The sequence below is a fragment of the Prosopis cineraria genome, unplaced genomic scaffold, assembly GCF_029017545.1.
Source record: "Prosopis cineraria cultivar Desert tree isolate PC_DT_omini unplaced genomic scaffold, ASM2901754v1 PC11, whole genome shotgun sequence".
Lineage (NCBI taxonomy): Eukaryota > Viridiplantae > Streptophyta > Magnoliopsida > Fabales > Fabaceae > Prosopis > Prosopis cineraria.
The window spans coordinates 44,575,754-44,597,761 of NW_026555342.1; the positions used below are offsets into that span (position 1 = coordinate 44,575,754).

General features: G+C 31.5%; 1 protein-coding gene and 1 pseudogene across 1 annotated transcript in view; both read right to left on the reverse strand.

The window, feature by feature from the left end:
• Positions 1-4,195: 4,195 nt before the first annotated feature.
• Positions 4,196-7,647, reverse strand: LOC129286547 (cysteine-rich receptor-like protein kinase 4; annotated as a pseudogene).
• Positions 7,648-7,704: 57 nt separating this feature from the next.
• The window catches only part of LOC129286548 (putative cysteine-rich receptor-like protein kinase 31), a 14,936-nt gene continuing 632 nt past the window's right edge, over positions 7,705-22,008 (reverse strand). Inside the window, 5 exon segments of the mRNA XM_054922493.1 lie at positions 7,705-7,983; positions 8,124-8,277; positions 8,379-8,616; positions 8,754-8,964; positions 9,065-9,186. Of these exon segments, the coding sequence (XP_054778468.1) occupies positions 7,705-7,983; positions 8,124-8,277; positions 8,379-8,616; positions 8,754-8,964; positions 9,065-9,186 (1,004 nt within the window).

Here is a 22,008-nt window from a genome sequence, read left to right on the forward strand (position 1 = left end):
GGTTGTTGGTGGATGTTTTTATTTGTCGTAGCTGTAGTGGCAATGTTTCAAGCATGAATGGCATCTCCACACATGGCTCAACTAAATTCACGTGTGAATCATGTTGATTCAAGTGTGAATGGTTAAATCAGGGATACATCTAGAGTGGGGCAAGGGGGGGACCATTGCCCTCCCACCCTCCACTCACTCTTTGAAGAAAATTAGAACTTTTTCCTGTAAGAAACATTAATATAGATTTTGGCCCCCTCACTTCATGTAATATTTTCAATCCCCCCCCCCCAACATAAATTCCTGGATTCGTTACTGGGTTAAATAGAACAATGGAACCTTTCTGTATGCTTATTCTAGCACGGATGAACACTGGTTCACATGTAAATGAGCATACAGTGTCAAAACATTTCACTTTGACTGATTCAAGTGTAAGTGAGACACATTCAAGAGTGAATGACATTAAGACACATGAAATGATTTTCTAAGTTAAAGATCAAGATTTTCATGCAATATCTTTTAATCAAAACTATTTTCATGCAAATGCAAGCTTTGAAAATTAAAAGATTCATACATAAGTTTCTAAGAGATTTAAAAATAAAATCAATTCATATGCTTAGTCTTTTCTTGTATCTTCTGGCATTGGAGGGTTTGCCATGAGTAAAATAAAATCAATTAATAATGCACTTTATCTATAAAGACAACATTCTCTCGAGTTTTGTTATATATCATCAAAACAGAATGTATCTAACAAGATTGGCTTCTACTCGTAGATAATGTTCAATTCTAGGGAGGAGCGAACATAATGTTCCATTAATTCTAGACAGTGTAGGAGCATTTCCAATATGATATTTGATAGAATATCCCAAGTATGTTTGTGCAAATTGTGATAGCTAGTTCGACAAACATGGGCTTCTCTGAAAACCTAACCATATGAAATATCCCAATCTCGCATAAGCAGTCTTTTTATATCTTCCGCATTAACCAAAAGCAAGGTCAATTCTATCCTCGGAGTTTTGAGATTTCCGATAGCTTCAATGGAATCAAAACACATCTTAATCATTCTTAGATCTTATCGATGAAAACGTTCTCAAATACTCAACAACCTGTGTAGGAGTGAACAGATTTTTTTTTTTAAAAAAAAAACGACCCCAAAAACGTAAGAGAACCCAATTTACAAGTCTAAGAAAAGTCATTCATCTGCATGACTGTCGCGACCCCATGGCAGTCCAATTTTAGACCTAGGGTTAGAATTTAAATTATTATTTTTATGGTTCTATAAATAAAACTAAGAGTTTTCAAATTATATGGCTTTTAATAAATATTAAGTAGAATGTTCAGAATTGCTCTTGGTCTTTCCCCTCCTCTTTCTCTCTTCCACCTCTCTTGTTCTCTCTGTTTCCCTCTTCCCCTCTCCAGTTCACGTTAGTCGGTCTCTCTGATCATCAAGCTAACCCATTTTACACGTCTAAGAAAAGTCACTGCATTTACATGATAGTCGCGATTTCATGTCAGGGAAACTTTATTAGGAAGTTTTCTCCTTCATATTTTCACAACAGACCGAGTCAAGACCGACTCTCTTGTACAAGTAGTGATGATTCATAATTTTGGGTCCCATTATAGTATTTGTAGCCTCCTCTTAAGTCTTAAGTATATTTTGAAGTTATAAACCCAATTGAGGGTGACATGCATTATCATGAGTCTCAAATCAAAAAATTTCAGAATATTAATTAAGTCCCTAAATCAATATCGATCAAAGCTCTTCAATCTGCTTCATCGATCTTGGCAGTATTTTATGGATATTTTGATCTTTTCAAAATATGACTATGTTTATTAAATATATTTTTTATCTTACTTTTATCTTCATACTAAACATATTTTTAAACTTCATTTTCACTTCTGCTTTCATTTCTATTTCCACCATAAACACTTCATTATCATGAAAAGAGGGATAAATAAACAAGTGATGAAATTAGAAAAAAGCATTAATTATTTTAATTTTGCCTGAATTAAAAAAAGTTTTCAAATTATGCATACGAGACTCCTAGCAGTGGCTAGCATAGGCAAACTTTTTATATCTTCCGTATTACCAAAAGCAAGGTGAATTCTATCTTGGAGTTTTGAGATTTTCAATAGCTTCAATGGAATCAAAACACATTAATCATTCTAAGATCTTATGGATGAAAGCCTTCTCAAATACTCATCTACCTCAGCAATAGTGAAAATAAATTTTTTATATAAAAAAAGAACCCAAAAACGTAGCCGAACCCAATTTACAAGTCTAAGAAAAGTCATAGCATTTGCATGATTGTCCGATTTTATTTTCCACGTACTGATCCAATCGAGCGGTTTTTTTCTGTCTGGGACAGGCAGGGTCATCCATAATTGGGTCCCATTATTGACATTAATTTTCTCTTCTTGTCTAAAGTTGATCAACTTTTCTTCTCTTCAGCCTGAAAAGACACTTTTTTTGTTAGTTTACACACTTTCTCGCGCATTCTTTTTCCAGCAGACAATTGAATATCTTAGATAATAAACAAATGGAGCACTGATAGAAAGGGAAGCTTTGTCAAGCGTCTCCATCACTCGTCTGCAAAGCATTCTCTTTATGAAAAAATCGTGACTTAGTAAGGGAAGGTTTGCACGATTAATATTCCTAATTTTTTTTTCACAAAGTGCTTGATTAATATTTCATGCTGATTATCTGGGATACATATCTATGTGAGTGATGGAATATGGAACAATGGATAGCTAGACTAATAAGGATTTATTTAATATATTTGGATTATCCATTAGAAATAGTTAAATAAGGATATTTATTTATTAGACTTAGAATTTATTATTTATTTTATCGTTATCTTATACATTAGCATCTTTAAAATTTCAATTAGAATTAAGATTTAAATTTAAATTATTATTTTTTTTATTATTTTAGGGCTCTATAAATAGAGCTAGAGTTTTTAATTATATGGCTTATGATAAATATTAAATGGGATTTCCAGAAATGTTCTTGGTCTTCCCCATCCTCCTTTTTCTCTCCTCCGCCATTCTTATTCTCTGTCTTTCCCTGTTCCCCTCTCCAGTTCACGTCAATAGGTCTCTTTGATCATCAAGCTAAACCATGACAGTCTTCTTTATATTTCCACAACAAACCGAGTCAAGACTGTCTCTATAAACATTTTATCTAAAAAATTTCTCCGTCCCAAAATATAAGACACTATAGATAGATTAAGATTTCATTAAATATACCAATTTTAATATTATCCTTTCTCTCTCTATAATTAATTTTCATCCATTCTCTTTTAATATATTAAGTAATGGGTATTTCTGAAAATTTATATTTTTATTTTGAAAATATAAGTTTGTTAAATGTATTTATTAAGATTTATTAGTATGTGAGATTTTATCTAAGTGTCTGAGACGGAGAGAGTATTAATAATTAGAACTAAGAATAAAAAGAAAAAATAATATACTCCATTCAATCTTTATTGTAGGACATTTCAACCAGTTCACGCATATTAAGAAAAGTTAGTTTTTTTTGTTGATATCATAAAAAAATGAGATATACTTTCATTTTTAATTACCCTTAACTTTAAATCATGATGCAACTACATTAAGTACCTTCGCATTAATCAAAAAAGGATAAAGTTGTAAAAAATAATTTAATTATTATAAAGTGTCTTACATTTTAAACTAAAACTTATTTCTAAAAAGTGTTCTATAAATAGGATCAAAGAGAGCATAATTTTATAAGAATCAGAATTTGTTTGATAAGCGGATTCTTTAAAAAGCTGCTTATATTTTGGATTGAAGAGAGTAAATATGAGAGCTCTCCCATATCTAACAACTTAATTTTTAGAATGAGCTCTCTTTTTAACCTTGTGTTCATGACACACTCCTCATCAAATAAACATTCACCGATGCGTTGTCCTTGCTTTTCCCTATTCTTCTTTATCTTATTCTTCTTTATCTTTTAATTTTTGTTGTCGTTTCAACACTTCATGATCTTCTGTGTGGGTTCCGTTCCCGAGGCATCAGAAGTAGTTCCAGTAAAAATTTTAAAAGCAGTCATAAAAAGCCTTAATAATATGATCAATTAAACATAACAATTTGTGCATTTAATTTCATAACAACAGTCTATCTTGTGGATGTACCAAACAGCCTTGGCATCCAACAGGAAGAAGAAATTAATGCCTTGTAAAAGCTACTAGCGAGGAAAACATTCACTTGTAGATACATCATTGGAGCAATATGTTTCATTACTTCCGACAGTAAGCTCCATCGGACCATGCTGAACGAATGCAGGTTCCTGTGGAAGTGGCAATTGAATTGAATCATTGCTAAGATAATGAACAATTGTAGCCATGGAAGGCCTAGTGTCTGGATTTGCTTGAACACATAACAATCCAATGTGGATGCACTTCATCACTTCATCATATGATCCAACTTCTTTTAGATTTGAATCCAATATCGCCAACAATATTTCATCTCTCCATTGATTCCCAGCCTGCCAAAATGACGAAGTGAAATTTTATTATTTCATTCATCAGTATTACCCTTCAATTAACTTATAAATATTGATAAAAAATACAATTAAGCTTGACATGAATACATCAGAAATATGAAAAAGTTATCATAACTTACAAGCTTAAGAGGCCATCAGCATATTGTGATTGATCATGACAATTTGTACTTTTCTTTTCACTAATGATTTCTAAAACTATAACTCTAAAACTAAAAACATCTGATTTTTCAGAGAATTGTCTAAACATTACATATTTTGAAGACATATAACCACTGAAAGTAAAAAAGAAATATTAATAACAAAATTTCATCCTATGGATGTACCAAGATAGATGAAGAGGCTAAAGGATGAAAAATAATAATTTAGAACTCACTATGTTCCAACAATTTTACTTGTAGTTCCCTCATTGTCATTGATGGCAACCATTCTAGCCAAGCCAAAATTTAAAATTTTTGCATTCATTTCATTATCTAGCAAAATATTGTTAGGTTTGAGATCATGATGTATAATTTTAAGGTGAGAATAGTTATGAAGATAGAGAATCCCTTGAACAACTCCTCCTATGATTTTATAGCGCTCCAACCAATTTAATACTCTGCTTCTAGTAAAAATAGTTGTGAGTGACTTCAAATCACCAGATAAATAATATAGCAGTCTTAATTTAAGTAATCAATTCCAACAATAATATCATGGAAGGCACAAAACAATAATAACAAGAGTAAAAATGAGTTTAGAAGAGTCAAACCAAATAGAAAGTAATCAAGGATTTTATTGGGAACGTATTCATATATAAGCATTTTCTCCTGCTCTTCTATGCAGAATCCTAAACAACGCTACCAAATTTCTGTGTTGAAGTCTGACTATTAATAGAACCTCATTCTTAAATTCTTTTACACCTTGGCCAGAATCATTTGAAAGTTTCTTTACAACTAATTCTTTGTCATCTGGAAGAATACCTTGAAAAAAATTGTATGCTTGATTAGAAAGAAAAAAAACATATGCATATGTGGGTGTATTATATATGTACATTTAACTTAATGATAGATGGCACTCATGACCTTGTAAACTTCTCCAAATCCACCATGTCCTAACTTATTTTCGTGTGAAAACTTATTTGTTGCAGCTTCAATGGTTGCCAAATTGAATTCCAGAGGCTCTAGAGTGGCGCTTTCGCTTCCAACAATAGAAATTTGAATAAAAAAACACAATTAATACTAAAAGGACTCTCATATTGTGTGTGCGCGTGTGCGTGTGGGTGTGTCTTCCATTTAGCCAAACTGTACATGAATAAAGAGATAGCATGAAAGTTACTTACAGTATAGTTGCTTAAGAAGAGCCCTACGACTCTTCTTTATGCGATTCTTTATGACATAGTAGGCAAAACAAAAAAGTATCCCCGAACCGACAAGAGAAACCACAACTATCACAATAGTCCGTGCTGATTGGCCGTTCTTTACTGTTTAAACAACAGATACTTCCATATCTCGATATCATTGAATATTGTAAATTACAAATTTACAACTATATATTATATTGTTAAAATACTCCAGCAATTATTTTATTTATATATATAGATATTGAATGCATTTTGATCAAAATAAATTATTACGAAGTATACAATCATTCATTCATTCATTCAAAAGAGAATCAAACGAATTCAAAAGTGAATTTTTCAAACTTTTACTAATTTATAAATAGTGAAATATTAAAATGAATGAATGAATGAGTCAATGAAGAACAACGCCTCATCTTTAGAAATTCTCATTCTTCTACCCCCTATTTTATGTTCAATATCCATTGAGTGACTTGATTAGTGGAATAACCATCATGACTCCAAAATATCAGCTCGCAGAAGACTACTCGTCAACTGTAAAACAAAGTCAATTTTGTGGACATGGGAGGACTAATTATCAATTGAGATTTAATTTGAATTATATATATATTGGGATAATGATCGTATAAAATTTGAAAAATGGTAAATTAGTATAGCTTAACTATTTGAGCTAATTTAATTCATTCTTCATGAGATGCACATTTCTGAAGTCTTCATCCTTCATGTGAAAAGTTGGGGCTTGAGATGGACATATATCTTTTGCCGTCAATTAACCATTAATTAGAATTTTCAGAATTGGTCTTGGTCTTCCCCGTCCTCCTTTTTCTCTCTTCCACCTTTCCAGTTCACGTCAATAGGTCTCTCTGATTGATCATCAAACTAAGCCACTTTACACGTCTAAGCACAGTCACCGCATTTGCATGATATAGTCGCGATTTCATTATGTCAGGCCGACTTTAGGAAGATTTCTCCTTTAATATCTCCACAACAGACTGAGTCAAGAATGTCTCTTTCCTACAAGTAATGATTCATAATTTTGGGTCCCATTATAGTACATTTACCCTCCTCTTAATTATATTTTGAAACTTATAAATCCCATTGAGGAATCTGATGTGTAAAAGGTCGTGGATAGGGTGACATTATTATGAGTCTTGAGAAGTCTCACAAGTAAAACGTGCTTTATATTTCTTCTATTCCAAAATATAAACATTTTTCTATATTAATTTTGGTTTAAAATATAAGCAACTATCGACATATGAAATTTTTTTTTTATTTTACTCATTGTATTTATAACTTAGATCATTGTGAAAATTTATCTCCCACTCATCATAAAGTGCATTGATAATTGAAACTAAGAATAAAAAGAAAAAAAAAATATATATATATATATATATTTTATGAGAATTATATATATATATATATTTTGACTATGAGGGTTCCCCATACCAAAACAACCTAGTCTTGCAGATGGATTTTTTTTTTTTTTGACTTGTGGTCATGACACTCTCCTCTTCAAATGAACATATAATGTAAAGTGAAAAACTTACGGACACGTTGTCCTGGATTTTCTCCCCTCAATCTTCTTCATCCTCTTTTAATTTTTTATGTCTTTTCAACACTTCATGATCTTCTGAGCGGGTTCAATTCCCAAGGCATCAGAATTATTTCCAGTAAAAGATTTAAAATAAAGGGGATCATAAAAAGTCTCGATAATATGATCAATTAAACATAACATAACAACTTATGCATTTAATTTCATAACAACAGTTTATCTTGTGGATGTACCAAACAGCCTTGGCATCCGACAGGAAGAAGAGATTAATGCCTTGTAATAGATACTAGCGAGGAAAAAATTCACTTATAGATGCATCATTGAGCAATATGTTTCATTACTTCCAACAGTAAGCTCCATCGGACCATGCTGAACGAATGCAGGTTCCTGTGGAAGTGGCAATTGAATTGAATCATTGCTAAGATAATGAACAAGTATAGCCATGGAAGGCCTAATATCTGGATTTGCTTGAACACATAACAAACCAATCTGAATGCACTTTATCACTTCATCATATGATCCAAATTCTTTTAGATTTGAATCAAATATCCCCAACAATTTTTCACCTCTCCATTGATTCCAAGCCTGCCAAAATGACGAAGTAAAATCTTATTATTTCATTCATCATTATTACCCTTTAATTAACTTATAAACATTGATAAATAATACAATTTTAAGCTTGACATGAATACACCAGAAATATGAAACATGTTATCATAACTTACATAGCTTAAGAGGCCGTCCGCATATTGTGATTGATCATGACAACTTGTATTTTTCTTTCCACTGATGATTTCTAAAACTACAACTCCAAAACTAAAAACATTTGATTTTTCAGAGAATTGTCCAAACATTACATATTCCGGAGACATATAACCACTAAAAATAAAAAAATGAAATATTAATAACAAAATTTCATCCTATGGATATACCAAGATAGATGAAGAGGCTAAAGCATGAAAAAATAATTTAGAACTCACTATGTTCCAACAATTTTACTTATAGTTTCCTCATTTTCATTGATAGCAACCATTCTAGCCAAGTTAAAGTCTGAAATTTTTGCATTCATTTCATTATCTAGCAAAATATTGCTAGGTTTGAGATCACAATGTATAATTTTAAAGCAAGAATATTCATGAGGATAGAGAATCCCTCAAGTAACTCCTCCTATGATTTTATAGCGCTCCAACCAATTTAATACTTTGCTTCTAGGAGAACCTAAAATAGTTGAGTGACTTAAATCACCAGATAAATAATATAGCAGTCTTAATTTAAGTAATCAATTCCAACAATAATATAATGGAAGGCACAAAACAATAATAACAAGAGTAAAAATGAGTTTAGAAGAGTCAAACCAAATAGAAAGTAATCAAGGCTTTTATTGGGAACGTATTCATATATAAGCATTTTCTCCTGCTCTTCTATGCAGAATCCTAACAACGCCACCAAATTTTTGTGCTGAAGTCTGGCTATTAATAGAACCTCATTCTTAAATTCTTTTGTACCTTGGCTAGAATCTTTTGAAAGTTTCTTTACAGCTACTTCTTTGTCATTTGGAAGAATACCCTGAAAAAATTGTATGCTTGATTAGAAAGAAAAAGCATATATGCATATATGGGTGTATTGTATATGTACATTTAATTTAATGATAGATGGTACTCGTGACCTTGTAAACTTCTCCAAATCCACCATGTCCTAACTTGTTTTCGTGTGAAAACTTATTTTTTGCAGCTTCAATGGTTGCCAAATTGAATTCCAGAGGCTCTAGAGTGGCGCTTTTGCTTCCAACTACACAATTTTTTTTTCAAAACTAAAAGCAGTTATAGAATAATACCAAAAGGACTCTCATTTGACTCTTCCATCTAGCCAAATTGTACATGAATAAAGAGATAGCATGACAGTCAATTACAGTATAGTTGCCTAAGAAGAGCTTTACGATTCTTCTTCATGTGACTCTTTATGACATGGTAGGCGAAACAAGAAGTGTCCCCGAACCAACAAGAGAAACCACAACTATCACAATAGTCCGTGCTGATTGGCCTTTCTTTACCGTTTAAACAACAGATACTTCCACATCTCAATATCATTGAATATTGTAAATTACAAATTTACAACTATATATATTATATTGTTAAAATACTCTAGCAATTATTATTATTATATATATATATATATATATTAAATGCATTTTGATCAAGATAAATTATTACGAAGCATACAAATATTCAGTCAATAAAAAAAATCCAACGAATTCAAAAGTGAATTTTTGAAAATTTTACTAATTTATAAATAGTGAAATATCAAAATAAATAAATGAAGGAATAAATAAAGAACAGGCCTCATCTTTAGTAAGTCCCATTCCCTTTTTCCCCTCTTTTTGTTCAATATCCCTTCAAATATTGGAGTGATTTGATCAGTGAAATATCAGCTCCCATGCAGAAGAAGACTCGTCAACTTTCAAACAAAGTCAATTTTGTGGACATGCCATGACTAATGATCAATTGAGATTTAATTTGAATTATATATATTGGGATAATGATCGTATAAAATTTGAAAAATGATAAATTAGTAGAACTTAATTATTTGAACTAATTTAATTCATTCTTCATGATGATACACATTTCTGAAGTCGTCATTCTTCGTGTGAACAGTTGGGGCTTGAAATGGGCATATATCTTTTGCCGTCATTTAACCATTAAAACCAATTTTTCAGAGGATTAATAATGTAATATAAAGGAAAATTAATCTGAAGGTCCTTATATTTTTTTAAATTTTTGAATAGCTCCATGTAGTTTATTTTGGTTTAATCAAGCTCTTATAGTTTGATTCATTTGATATATTATTCCCTAAGGGTTAAAATTATTAATGGATGATTAAAATTTATAAAAAATACTTTTAAAGTTTGTACAAAATTTGATTTAGTATTTTTGTAAAAAAATTGATTTAAGACTGTTTACATGTTTATTAAATTTTTTTTATGAAAATTCTATATGCACAAAAATAATTTAAAATAAATAACCTAATTATATAAATTTTGAGTTATAAAAATTATGTAATTAATCCTAAGATTATATAATTTTTAATAAAATGACTAAGGAAATGGAGTAAGAAAATTTTGGTAGTAATTAGCCATGGTAAAGGTGAAGGATGCGCAAGGGGTGATGAGATCGACAGTGGCTTTCCAGTTCGTAGTGGTTTTGTCATTATGTGTTGCAGTGGGAAAGAAGGTGGTTGATTGATAAGGGAGAGGCTCGCGCAAGTGATGAAAATGATATATGATTTGATTTAAGTATCAACGGTTTGTTATCATTTAACTTAGTGTATAGGGTTATTATTATTTGATTTAGCATCCAGAGTTTTTTTTATATGTAAGTATTATATCAAATAAGATAAGGTATTTAGACTAGTAAAATATCTTTGTATTCATACTTGAATGTTAAATAGAATTATATAATTTTGTCTTCCTTTTCTTTCTTCTCTTCCTTTCTCTCTCTCTCTCTCTCTTTCCCATCCTGTTTCACATCAATTAGTATTAGAGCTTAGTCCCACCTCTCTTTTTTGTGTTGTTATTATTATGTTTGAGATCCAAAGATGCCCCAACCGAAACAAGGCCTGCACCAATAGAGCCGATAGACTCAACTTGCCAACCTACAAAAAAGTGATGGGTTGATTGGGTTGTAGAAAATGGATTCATGTAGATATGGAATGGTTTTAGCCTGTATTGTATAACTTGAACCTACAGCGAGCTAACCTACAAGTTGGCAGGTTAGCTCACTTATATTTAAAAAAAATAGATAGAAAATAAACATATAAGATTGAGTTTAAAGTAAAGTATTTAAAGCAAACATGCATGGAATTGCAGTTAAGTACTTGACACTTGCACATTTATTGAATTTAAGTTTAAATTATAGCAAAGAATAATAAAAACACACCACTCAAATATGAGTTAAATATCTCAAATCATAATATTATATTTTTATTTTTTCAAAATAAAGATCTGATTTAGAAATTACCAACCATTTTTCAATAATTAATTGGACTCATTCATTTTTGTTCTCTCAATATTGAGGAATACTAAAATCTAAACAAAACCAAAAAAGAGAATGTACATATAAAAAAGAGAAACTTGTGTAAAGTAAAGTGTAAAGACTAGAGAATGAAAAAATCACAAAATTAAATTAGTTTATATTTAAGATGTGATACAAGCATGGCTTGATCAAGGACTTTTATTGTTATTTGAATTATTAGTTTTTAGGGGGAATATATGATTCTTTACAACAATAAATAATAATAAAAAGAGGTGAATTTGTCATTTGTAAAATTAAAAAATTATTAAAAGTATGTTTTTACTAGGTTATGAGTTGGCAAAATTACAACGTGTGCAGGATACAAGTTATGCTAGCTTGCCCTGCCAAACCCGCAACTCATTGCGGGCCAATCTACAACCCATGAGTTGGCCCATATTATCAGCTCTACATCAAACTTCAACTTGAACAATGCCAAAATCTCAGTCACCCCTCTCCCAATGTCAGTTCACCATGCAGCCACTACTATTGTATTCATGAAGAGCTCAGCCAGACCACCAAAGCAAGTCACCAAAGGACACCTCACGCACCTCCATACACCAGTCAACATCTTTGCACATAAATCTCATGTGCCTCATGTTCTGATCCTCCTTTCCTATGCATGAACTCCACCTGCATGTTGTCACACGCTTGCCAAACGTGCTAATTGTATATTTGAAGTGTAACTGGCACAAAACCAAAAGAAAGAGAAAACTCTCGTTTATTGCTTGAAAACTCATATGCCAATACACAAAGACACTATGCTATTTATACTAAACTAAGTATGAAATGGAGCAAAGGAAGATAAGTGGTACATTACAATTATTTTATTATTTGCATTAATGGTAGCAACCCAACGGACCTTCGTTTATGCTCTTCCATACGTTCCTTCACGGCAACTGTTTTCTTCTCTTCAACGTGATTGTTCCGTTTCTATTTCAGTAACTTCCAAATTTTATATTCAAGATTATATATGGGTTATTGCCCATGTAGGGGGTGTCAAAATCATTATGGCACCCTGTGATGATTTGTTTTGTATCCGCAATATTATGAAGGCTATCGGCAAAACATGTATGATGAATGGCATAACTACTAGGATGCTTATATATGGCCAATAGTGTGAGGTTGAAAATGAACTTTGGATGACTGAATATGAACATCTGGATGAGTATGAACATTTTGGATCTAAAAGTGAAAGTTGAATGGCTGAATTTGAGTAGGGAAAGGTTGGAGCTAATGTTGAATTGGAACGTGACATCTAAGATGGGGTTTGCATATGTATGAAAATATATTAGAAGTTAGCCAATAAATTATAGGATCATTCAATCAAGAAAATCAGGTAATCAAGCATGAAGAGTTTGAAACTCCTACACTAAAATCAGAGTAGTTTGTAATACTGTGGAGCCCAAACATGAGAGAGTGGTTTGTCTAGTCCAGCACCTTTATCACAACTAGCTCCATTAAAAGATCCTATACTTACTATGAGTGTACAAGCGATACCTTTTCAAGTTATGATTAGTCAAAACCTACCTTGCTATGCTACCGTTTTACCTCATCTAGGAGACGTACCCTCCAAGGATATCATGTCATTTAACAAATAGTTTCAACAATAACTTGTCATTTAACAAACAATTTCAGCCAAACCACTGAAGTCACAAATCAAGGAACTACAAGAGTTAAACCACCATAGCTAAAATTGAAGATAGAGGAAGAAGGAAGGCTCATGTTAATTCAACAATCACTGCTAAAAAAATAACATATATATAATGCCTTCTATATAATAGTTATTTCAAAAATCATTATATAGACATGGCAGGATTGGCTTCAAGAGACTATATATATAGGGGTTATTTTAAATAAATATTATATATTTTTTAGGTCTATATAGTAGTTATTTAGCAAAACCATTATATAGTCTTATTCTTTTTTGGGTAAATGTGCAAATTTACCTTGAAATTTTTCTTCCAGAGATATCCGGTATCCTTAACATCTGTAAAGTATATTTTTTAAGATGCACTTTTATTTTTTTTACTTTTAAATAATATCTCATATCTAAAAAATGAGAAAGGAGTTCTCAAAAGTCAAAAATAAATTAACCAAACACATTCTAAGAAAAGTCATCGCATTTGCATGAATGTGGTGACCTCAAACCAGTCCTGTCTCAGGAAGCTTTCATTTGTCGTCCTTGTAAGTCGTAACCACTCAAGCGCTCTTTGTCTCTCTTGGATAGGCAGTGTCATTCATAATCAGGTCCCATTATTGACATTAACTTTGTCGACTTTTATTCTCTTCAGACTGAAACAGACACTTATTTTTCCCCAAGTTTTTCCATTCTCATGCGCATTCCTTTTCCAACATGTAATGAATATCTTAAACAAGGTTGTCAAGTTCGTAAGTATAAGTAAACTCATGATAAGATTATAAACTCAAATCATAAACTCATAAGAGTTTATTTCCATTAATAAATAATTATTAAAATATAGGATTAAATAACTAAAACATAAAATATGATCATAATTTGATTTAAATATATTTTAAATATAAATTATTAAAATTAAATTCATCTACAAGGATTGATTATCATATTTAATATAAAAATTTTAAAATAGGACAACTCATTTTCAGTATTTTTTGTTTTTTATTAATATTAGTTTGGGAAAATTGATCAAAAAGACCAAGTTAGAAAGAAAATTGCTCCGAGGGACCAAATATTATTAAAAGACCAAGCTTATTATTTTATTCACTTAACTTTATATTGTGTTGACCAAAATGCCCCTATCTTAAGCAACAAAATTTGAAAAGAAAATCACCCTCACTCCTTCAGTTCTTCACACGATTTAGACAAGAGAAGACTTCAAACTTTGATCATGAGGGATGTTTTTTATTGAGTATCAACAGCAATCTAAGCTATGAGCAAGTTGTAAGTGATGAGTTTTGAAAATGACAACCCTAATCTCTTCACACAATGCCCTAATTAGACTAGTTTCGAGCTACATCAGAGTGCCTTGTAGTTGGTTGATGTTGAAGCAAACAGTGGCCTAAGTGAAACAACCCAATGGCAAAAATGAAGGTCGTTATTTCTTTGCTTGCCCAATCGGAGGAGTATGTTATGTGAATGATTTCCATTGCTTTATAATAATTTATTGAATGAATTCTCCCTTCTATAGATTTGATCCATAATAACTGTCACACCCCTAAAATAGAGGGTGACTGGCACGGGATGCTAATTGTGCCACACATTCCCGTAAGCCTCAAAACGTAAGTTAATTTCATTTCTAAAATATAATCAGATTTATCTTGATACTAATCATTATAACAAAGCTTTAATATTTTGTAGAAATTTTAACAAAACCTCCCTACTAAGTATAAGCTCTCGAAAATTCTACAATACAAAATTTCCACATAAAAAAATCTTATATCAATTGAGAACTCAGCTCCTCCCAGCCGACAAGCAACATACGTGTGTGTGTGTGTGTGTGTGTGTTAAATAGAAACCTTAGCCATAGTCGTGGAGCACCTGGCCATATTTTCTAGAATGAATTACACATAAATTATCATTACATCAAAAGGAGAGACTTCCATCAACTCTCCACTCAGCACGCGTAAAAGTGCTCACAATCAGTATAAGGATAAGCTTCAGCTAAGGTATCTGAGACAAAATATTTTCCAGTGAGTAACGTCCCAACAATAAAAAATATGAACATAATTAAAAAGGAAAGTTTAAAATAATTATGTGAGCCAAATAGAAAACAATTTTCATAAAAATTTAATAAACTTTAAAATAAAATGATTCTAAAAAATTAAAAAAAAATCTTAAACCATTGAACTATCATAACAAATATTTTTGCCACTTGATTTTTCAGAAAGCACATAAATGAAATAAATGGTTGTAAATAATTTACTAGATAAAAACTAATGAAATATAAAATCACCAAATAGTCAAATTCACAAATTTTTAGGGACTTATTAGAACAACAAACAAACGTGGACACACAGTCTACAAGAATAAATAATCGAACGCGGCTTATTGCCACGAATACAAACGTGGATACACAATCCACGAGGGTAAGTAACCAAATGTAGTCGAAGCCATGAAACAAATGTGGACACACAGTCCACGAGGGTCATGCTAATCAAACGCGGCTTGCAGCCACGAAACAAATGTGAGTGCTAATCTCACAAATAACCATCCCTCCGTTCCACGTGCGTTGGCCATCGCACGGGGCTAGCACCTCCTATGAACACCCTGCTAGCTAGGTGTACCATGACGCGCCAAGGGCTAACAGAACTGCCATTAGCAACCAGTATTCTATATAAAGTTCTTTTTTAAAATCATTTTCAAACATGCGAGAAAATCATCACTTTCAAGATACAGTGTTCATTCTCAAAATCAAACTCACATAAATACTTTTAAGCTTTAAAACTTGTCAGAATCAAATTTTATATCCAATGCTCATGCTTGCATTTATTGAAAAAAAATTTCAACACTTCAAACTTGCATAAATCATTCTTTGTATCTATCCAATATTTGATAGAATAAAAATCTCACAATCAAAGTTCAAACTTGATTTAATTGATTAAGTAGCATTTCAAATTTGGTAAAGCTAATTTCTCAAAATAAAATAATGTTAATCAACAAATATTTAATAATCGCATTAATGCTATAAAAATGATTTTTAGAAAAATATAATATTTTAGTAAATGAAATTTTGATTAAAAAAAAATCAGTTGAGACGCTATCCACTTACCTGAGTGTTTTCCAAGGATTCTAAAACATGTTTCTCTTAACTTTTGACCTCTATTCTAATAAAGCCCTTAATGTCCTAACAAATGAGTCAAAATTCTAAAATCATTCATCAAATAATCTTACAAGCACTTAATGAGTATCAACATTCAATCTAACCAATACTAATAACACTATAACCAATTATATTTTAAGTATACTTGAGTTAGTCAAATCATTTGACAACTCTCAATTTATCCCCATACTCCCTTATGACCCTAGTCAATCATAATTCACTATAAATTATATCAATCATTCTTAAACTTCTTCTAAACTAAAAAAATAAAAATAAACAAGCATCCTACATAATCATTTTTTTCTTACTTTAGTAGTTTTAAAAATTTTCAATTAATAATTTAAACTAAAACTTACATTTACTCCTTTAAGATATAATATAAAAGACTAACAAACTATAATTCATCAAATTCTTCTCTCATACTTTTTTATAATCACCTTGAAGGCATGCATTTATAATTGACAAAATTATGAAATAAATAACCAGGAAATTTCAATAACTTCTAATCTTCAATTCATTTTTACTTTATTATTAATTATATTTCAACTTAACATAATTGAAAGATTTCCGGCCTCCAACCGAAAGCAACACTTCAATCCTAGCCAAAGGTAAAATACCAAGAAGGAGAAACAGGACCACAACAAACAATTTGGGAAAGGAAGGGATTGTTTCATGGCTGTTGTTGTACTCGAAGAGGGAGAAGAGAGAATTAATGATTTGCCTTAACCTTAGGTGCAGCGATGACAGCTTAGAACCATCATGTATTCAACGCTGGAAAGGAAAAGACAAAAACGAAATGCTCTGTTTTGCAGCTCGGATGATAAGGAAGAAGACTAGCTATCGTGGCCAAGAAAGCAAGGAATTTGAGCTTACATATACATATGCAAGACACTCAGCACTTGAGAAACAATAATAGGTGAAGCTAAACACGCACACGTACATACACACAGAAGCCAACCTGAACAGAAGCAAGAGTGACAGTAAAGAAGGAATAAAGAAGAGCTTCAGGTTTCGACATGCACGAGAAGGAAGGAGACCAAAATCCAACCAGCAAACAACATCATCAATCTACCATACACACACACACACATACTAACTTTTTAACAGCTAAGGAAGAAGAAAAAAAATAGAACTGAGCATGCAAACACACACCTTCATCCGCGATAAACAGAGCAGAAATGGGGAAGAGATTGTCAGCTACTCCACACGACGGAGATGAACAAATCGTTGAGAGCACATAATGAAGGAACAACCGATGATAAGGAAAGAGAAGCAGCAGCTCAGCTTCACTATGGCGGGAAAACGAGCGACGAGAACGACAGCAGATAAGCAACAGTAGCAATGTGAATTCACGGTTGACAACGAGCAAAGAATGTGTGTAAGGTTTAGAGAGATGAACCGACTATATGAGGATCTAGAGAGGTGTATGATGGTGGTGAGAAGAAAAATCGAGATGCTCTGTTTTTTTTTCGCGTGAAAAAAACTGATTCAGACCAAAGGAAGTAATGAGAAAATTACAAAAAGAGAAACCAAAAAAAATTACAATGAGAGGCACAAAAATTTTACAGAAAAGGGCATAAGATTTTCATACAATTTTAAAAATAAATTTTTGTGCAGAAAAATTTAAGCTTTAGATCCTAAGGAAAATTTTTATCATGAGTTCCTCTAAACTATCAATTCTACTTATTATAAAATTTATTTAAATAATATATCTATTGGGAGAATTTTTTTTTCAAAATTAAGGGTCATTACAATAACTTTATGATCATTCACTCATACATAATGAAAAGAATATGTTTTCAAACAAGACCATAGAGCTTGCAATTACCACCTATGGGAGGATGCCTCGTTGGTTAAAACCAAACACTGCTCCTCTTCAGCTAAGCAATTAGAGTATGCTTCATGATTTTTGGGATAAGGAGAGTAACCGATTAGATGAAGACAAAGTAAATGACTTAGGTATGGACGGGGATTCTCCTTCCAAAAGGATCAAATTGTTGCATGATTTTGAGCTCATAAAGGGAGAAGTTGATGTACTAAAGAAAGAGTCAATAGAGGGAAGGGATCCCACAGAACTATCAAGCCGTCCAAATCACCTTGATTTTCCTGGTTTTGAGGTTGCTAAAGATCTCGAGGATATATAGATGTTAAACAGAGTGTTATGGGAAGTTGTTGAGTAGAAAGCATGATTAGTAATTAATCTATCAATAGTTTATGGTTACTGTGCTCGAAGAAAAAAGTTTAAAATGCAAATATCTACTGATGTTGATGCATCTTTTGGTGGGTATCTTTTTATTAAAGTCTTTTGTTGGGTCCTTTCAATTTTGAAGAGATATCCTTGAGTTTATGTTCTCATTGTCCTTTATTTTCTACAAATCCTATTGCAAATCCTTGTCTAATGGGTTGGTTAGGTTGGCTTGTATTCTTCTATCCAACTCTAAACTTAAAACTCCCCCAACATAAGCCTTTTTTGTTGTTGTAAGTATGATCTACTCAATTTTTGCAATGGATTGAATCAGATATTACTTAACACTGAAGACAATTCACTCACAATGTAATCTTGTGTGTTCTATGTGTGTTACCATGATCATAGGCATATAATTGTCTCATGGACATGTTAGCAAGACCACACATTATTGTACATGGTGTCACATAATGGTTTACATGGAAGGTAGGTAGGGGCACAAGAAGGTTGTATTCATTTGACATGAAGTTTAATATGTATAAAATGTAATTTTCGTAAACCCAATTCTATTCATGGATTGATTTACATGAAATTTTTGAAGAGAAATGGATTCAGGAAATTGGAAATTTAGGGTCAATCTCAAATATGAATGGAGATAAGCTAAGTTTAGAGGGCATGAAGAAGAAAAGAAGCAACTCATAATAAGAGGAAACAAAAATGTGCTTGCTTGGACAAAATGGAAGCTTTAACACACAATGCGTACCTAGTCGTTGTTGCTTAATCCACGGTACTTTAAAGTCATTAAAGACTTATCACTCAAGACTCGTCGATCACAAGTTGTTCGATTAAGGCACCATGTGAAGAGATGGGATTGTCTTTGTCAAAACTCATCGCTCACAGCTCACACTGTTGTTGATACTCTGTTGGAAATATCCCTCAGCACCGTACTCTAGTCTTCTCTTATTCAGATCAGGCGAAAAAACTAAGCAAAGAAGGTGGTCTTTGTTTTCAAATTTATTTGTTAAGATAGGGGCATTTTGGTCTGATAATAAAATTATTAAATGAATAAATAGTAAGTTTGGTTCTTTAAAATATTTGGTCCCTAGGACCAATTTTGCTTCTAACTTGGTCTTTTTGACCAATTTTCCCTATTAGTTGTTTCTTTTTAAGTTTTTTTTTTTTGAAGCAGGTCTTACCACTTTTGTGATTGATTTCTGCATAGTATATATTTAACTCTCACAATTTGGTAAAAAAATTGACGACTTTAGTGAGTTTAATTAAGTTTGCATCTAATTGAAATTTATAAGCAAGTTGACATGATTTTGTAAGTTAAAAATATAAAAATGGTAAACTCAAGGTCTAAACTCATGAGTTAATTGTGTTTACATTCAGTTCGAGTTTATGAGTGAATTTACATGATTTTATAAACTAAAAGCATAAAAATGATAAAGTCATAGAGTTAATTTAAGAGTTTGACAATAATGATTTTAGATAAACAAATGCAAAGCCAATAGAAATAAGCATTTATCAAGCTTGCTTCTCCATCACTCATCGACAAACATTATCTTCATGAAAAATTCATGACTTGGAAAGGGATGGTTTGCATGATTAATATTCCTTTTCAAATTAGGTGCATGACTAATATTCTCAATGTGTTAAACTTGAATTAGCTTTAGATTTAAAATTTGAATTTATATTATTATTATTTTATTAGTTTTAGGATTCTATAAATAAAATTTGAAATTTCATTTGTATTTGACTTTGGGTTAAGGTATAATTTTACCCCTAAACTATTCTCACAGAGCAATGTTACTCCTAAACTACTTATCATAGTAATGTTTTTCCCAAACTAATTAAATCAGAGCAATATTGCCCCTGCCATTTAAACATTTATTATTATAGCTAATGGGACCCACTTTTCTTGAGTTAAGATATAATTTTGCCTTAAACTATTCTCAAAAGAACAATGTCTCCCTTGAACTAATTAAATTTGAGCAATGTTGCCCTCGCTATTCAAAAATCATAAACATTTGTTAGCTAAAGAGAGATAATGAAAAGCACTTTTTGTACTAGTGCCATTTCATTAACATCCTTTCTAACATCAAATAATCATGTGAAAGTATTTATTTATGTCATGATATTTTCCACCAATATTCCAACGAGTCATGAACATGATACATTGAGAAGAATTCTCAATTTTTTCACTAATTTTCTTCAGTGACAAATATGACAATAGTTGAAGCATAAATTCAAACTAAAAACACTACAAGAGGAGAGCTCTTGATCTAATAAAAAGCATATAAACAATATTTTTGAGTGGATCTGTTACAAAATTGACTATCATAAATAAATATACTCTCTCATATGCATTATAAACAAAAAAAGCCTTTACATAGACCATGATAAAGTGGTTACCCAAAAACCAATTCAGCAACTAAAATGCCACAATCTAGTTGAAATCCTGACTTGATTCAGTGTTAACTAGAGAGAGATAAAGAAAAGTGGGTCTCACTAGCTACAATTAATGGATGTTTATGATTTTTAAATGACGAGGGAAATATTTCTCCTCTGATAATGGTTTAAGGGTAAATTTGAAACTTAACTCATGAAAAGTGTGTTCACCTAGCTACAATAACAAACGTTTCAATAGTAGGGGGAATATTGTTTCAATTTAATTAGTTTAGGGGCAAAAGTACACCTTAAACCTTTGATTTTTTTATAAATATTAAATAAAATTTTTTAGAGTTGTTTTCATCTCCCTCCTTTTTCTCCTCTCTCCACTACTAGAAAATAAGTTTTTACATTGCTAATTAACATCAATTTTATAAAAAACCATAATAAAAAAGGTGGTGGTATAAATGTAATTATCTACAAGAGTTTTAACATTGGTTAGAAAAAACACTGACGTAAAAAAGTTTTTTCACATCAATTATATAGAAAACTAAAGTGAAAAACTTTAAAAAACAAAAAGGAATATAAAAACAAACTTTTCATGTCAGTTTTTTTGAAAACCGATGTGGAAAAATTCCATAAAAATAAAAAAAATTGAACTTTTCATGTCGATTCATTGGATAACCAATGTGAAAAACTTTCTCAAAATAAAAAAATTAAAATTCAAACTTTTTACATCAGTTTTTTTATATAAACTAACGTAAAAAGTGTGAAACAACAAAATAACTGATGTTGTTTCTCTTTTATAGTTTTTTAACTGATTCAACACCCTATTTCATGTTTCAGCATCTTTCACTCTTTCCTTTTCTCAGAAAACAACTCTCTTACACCCATAAACTATCGAAAAGGTTTGACCTTTCTCTGTTGTTGTAGTCGACTCATGCCATTCTCTGTCCGTTCACCGCCATCTATTGTCCACCATTCTCTATTAACTGTTGCTTACTGTTTTGATTATTTTAGAGGTTAGTAGGTCTCGTTCTAAAGGTCCTTTTCTCTATTTTCTTTCCTTCCCTCTTCCATTGTTAATCTTCTTCAAACACATTTTCTCTTTAGGTTCTTCCATCTTCCTCCTCCTCTATTGTTTGGTTGGATGACTTTTCAGATACATTTC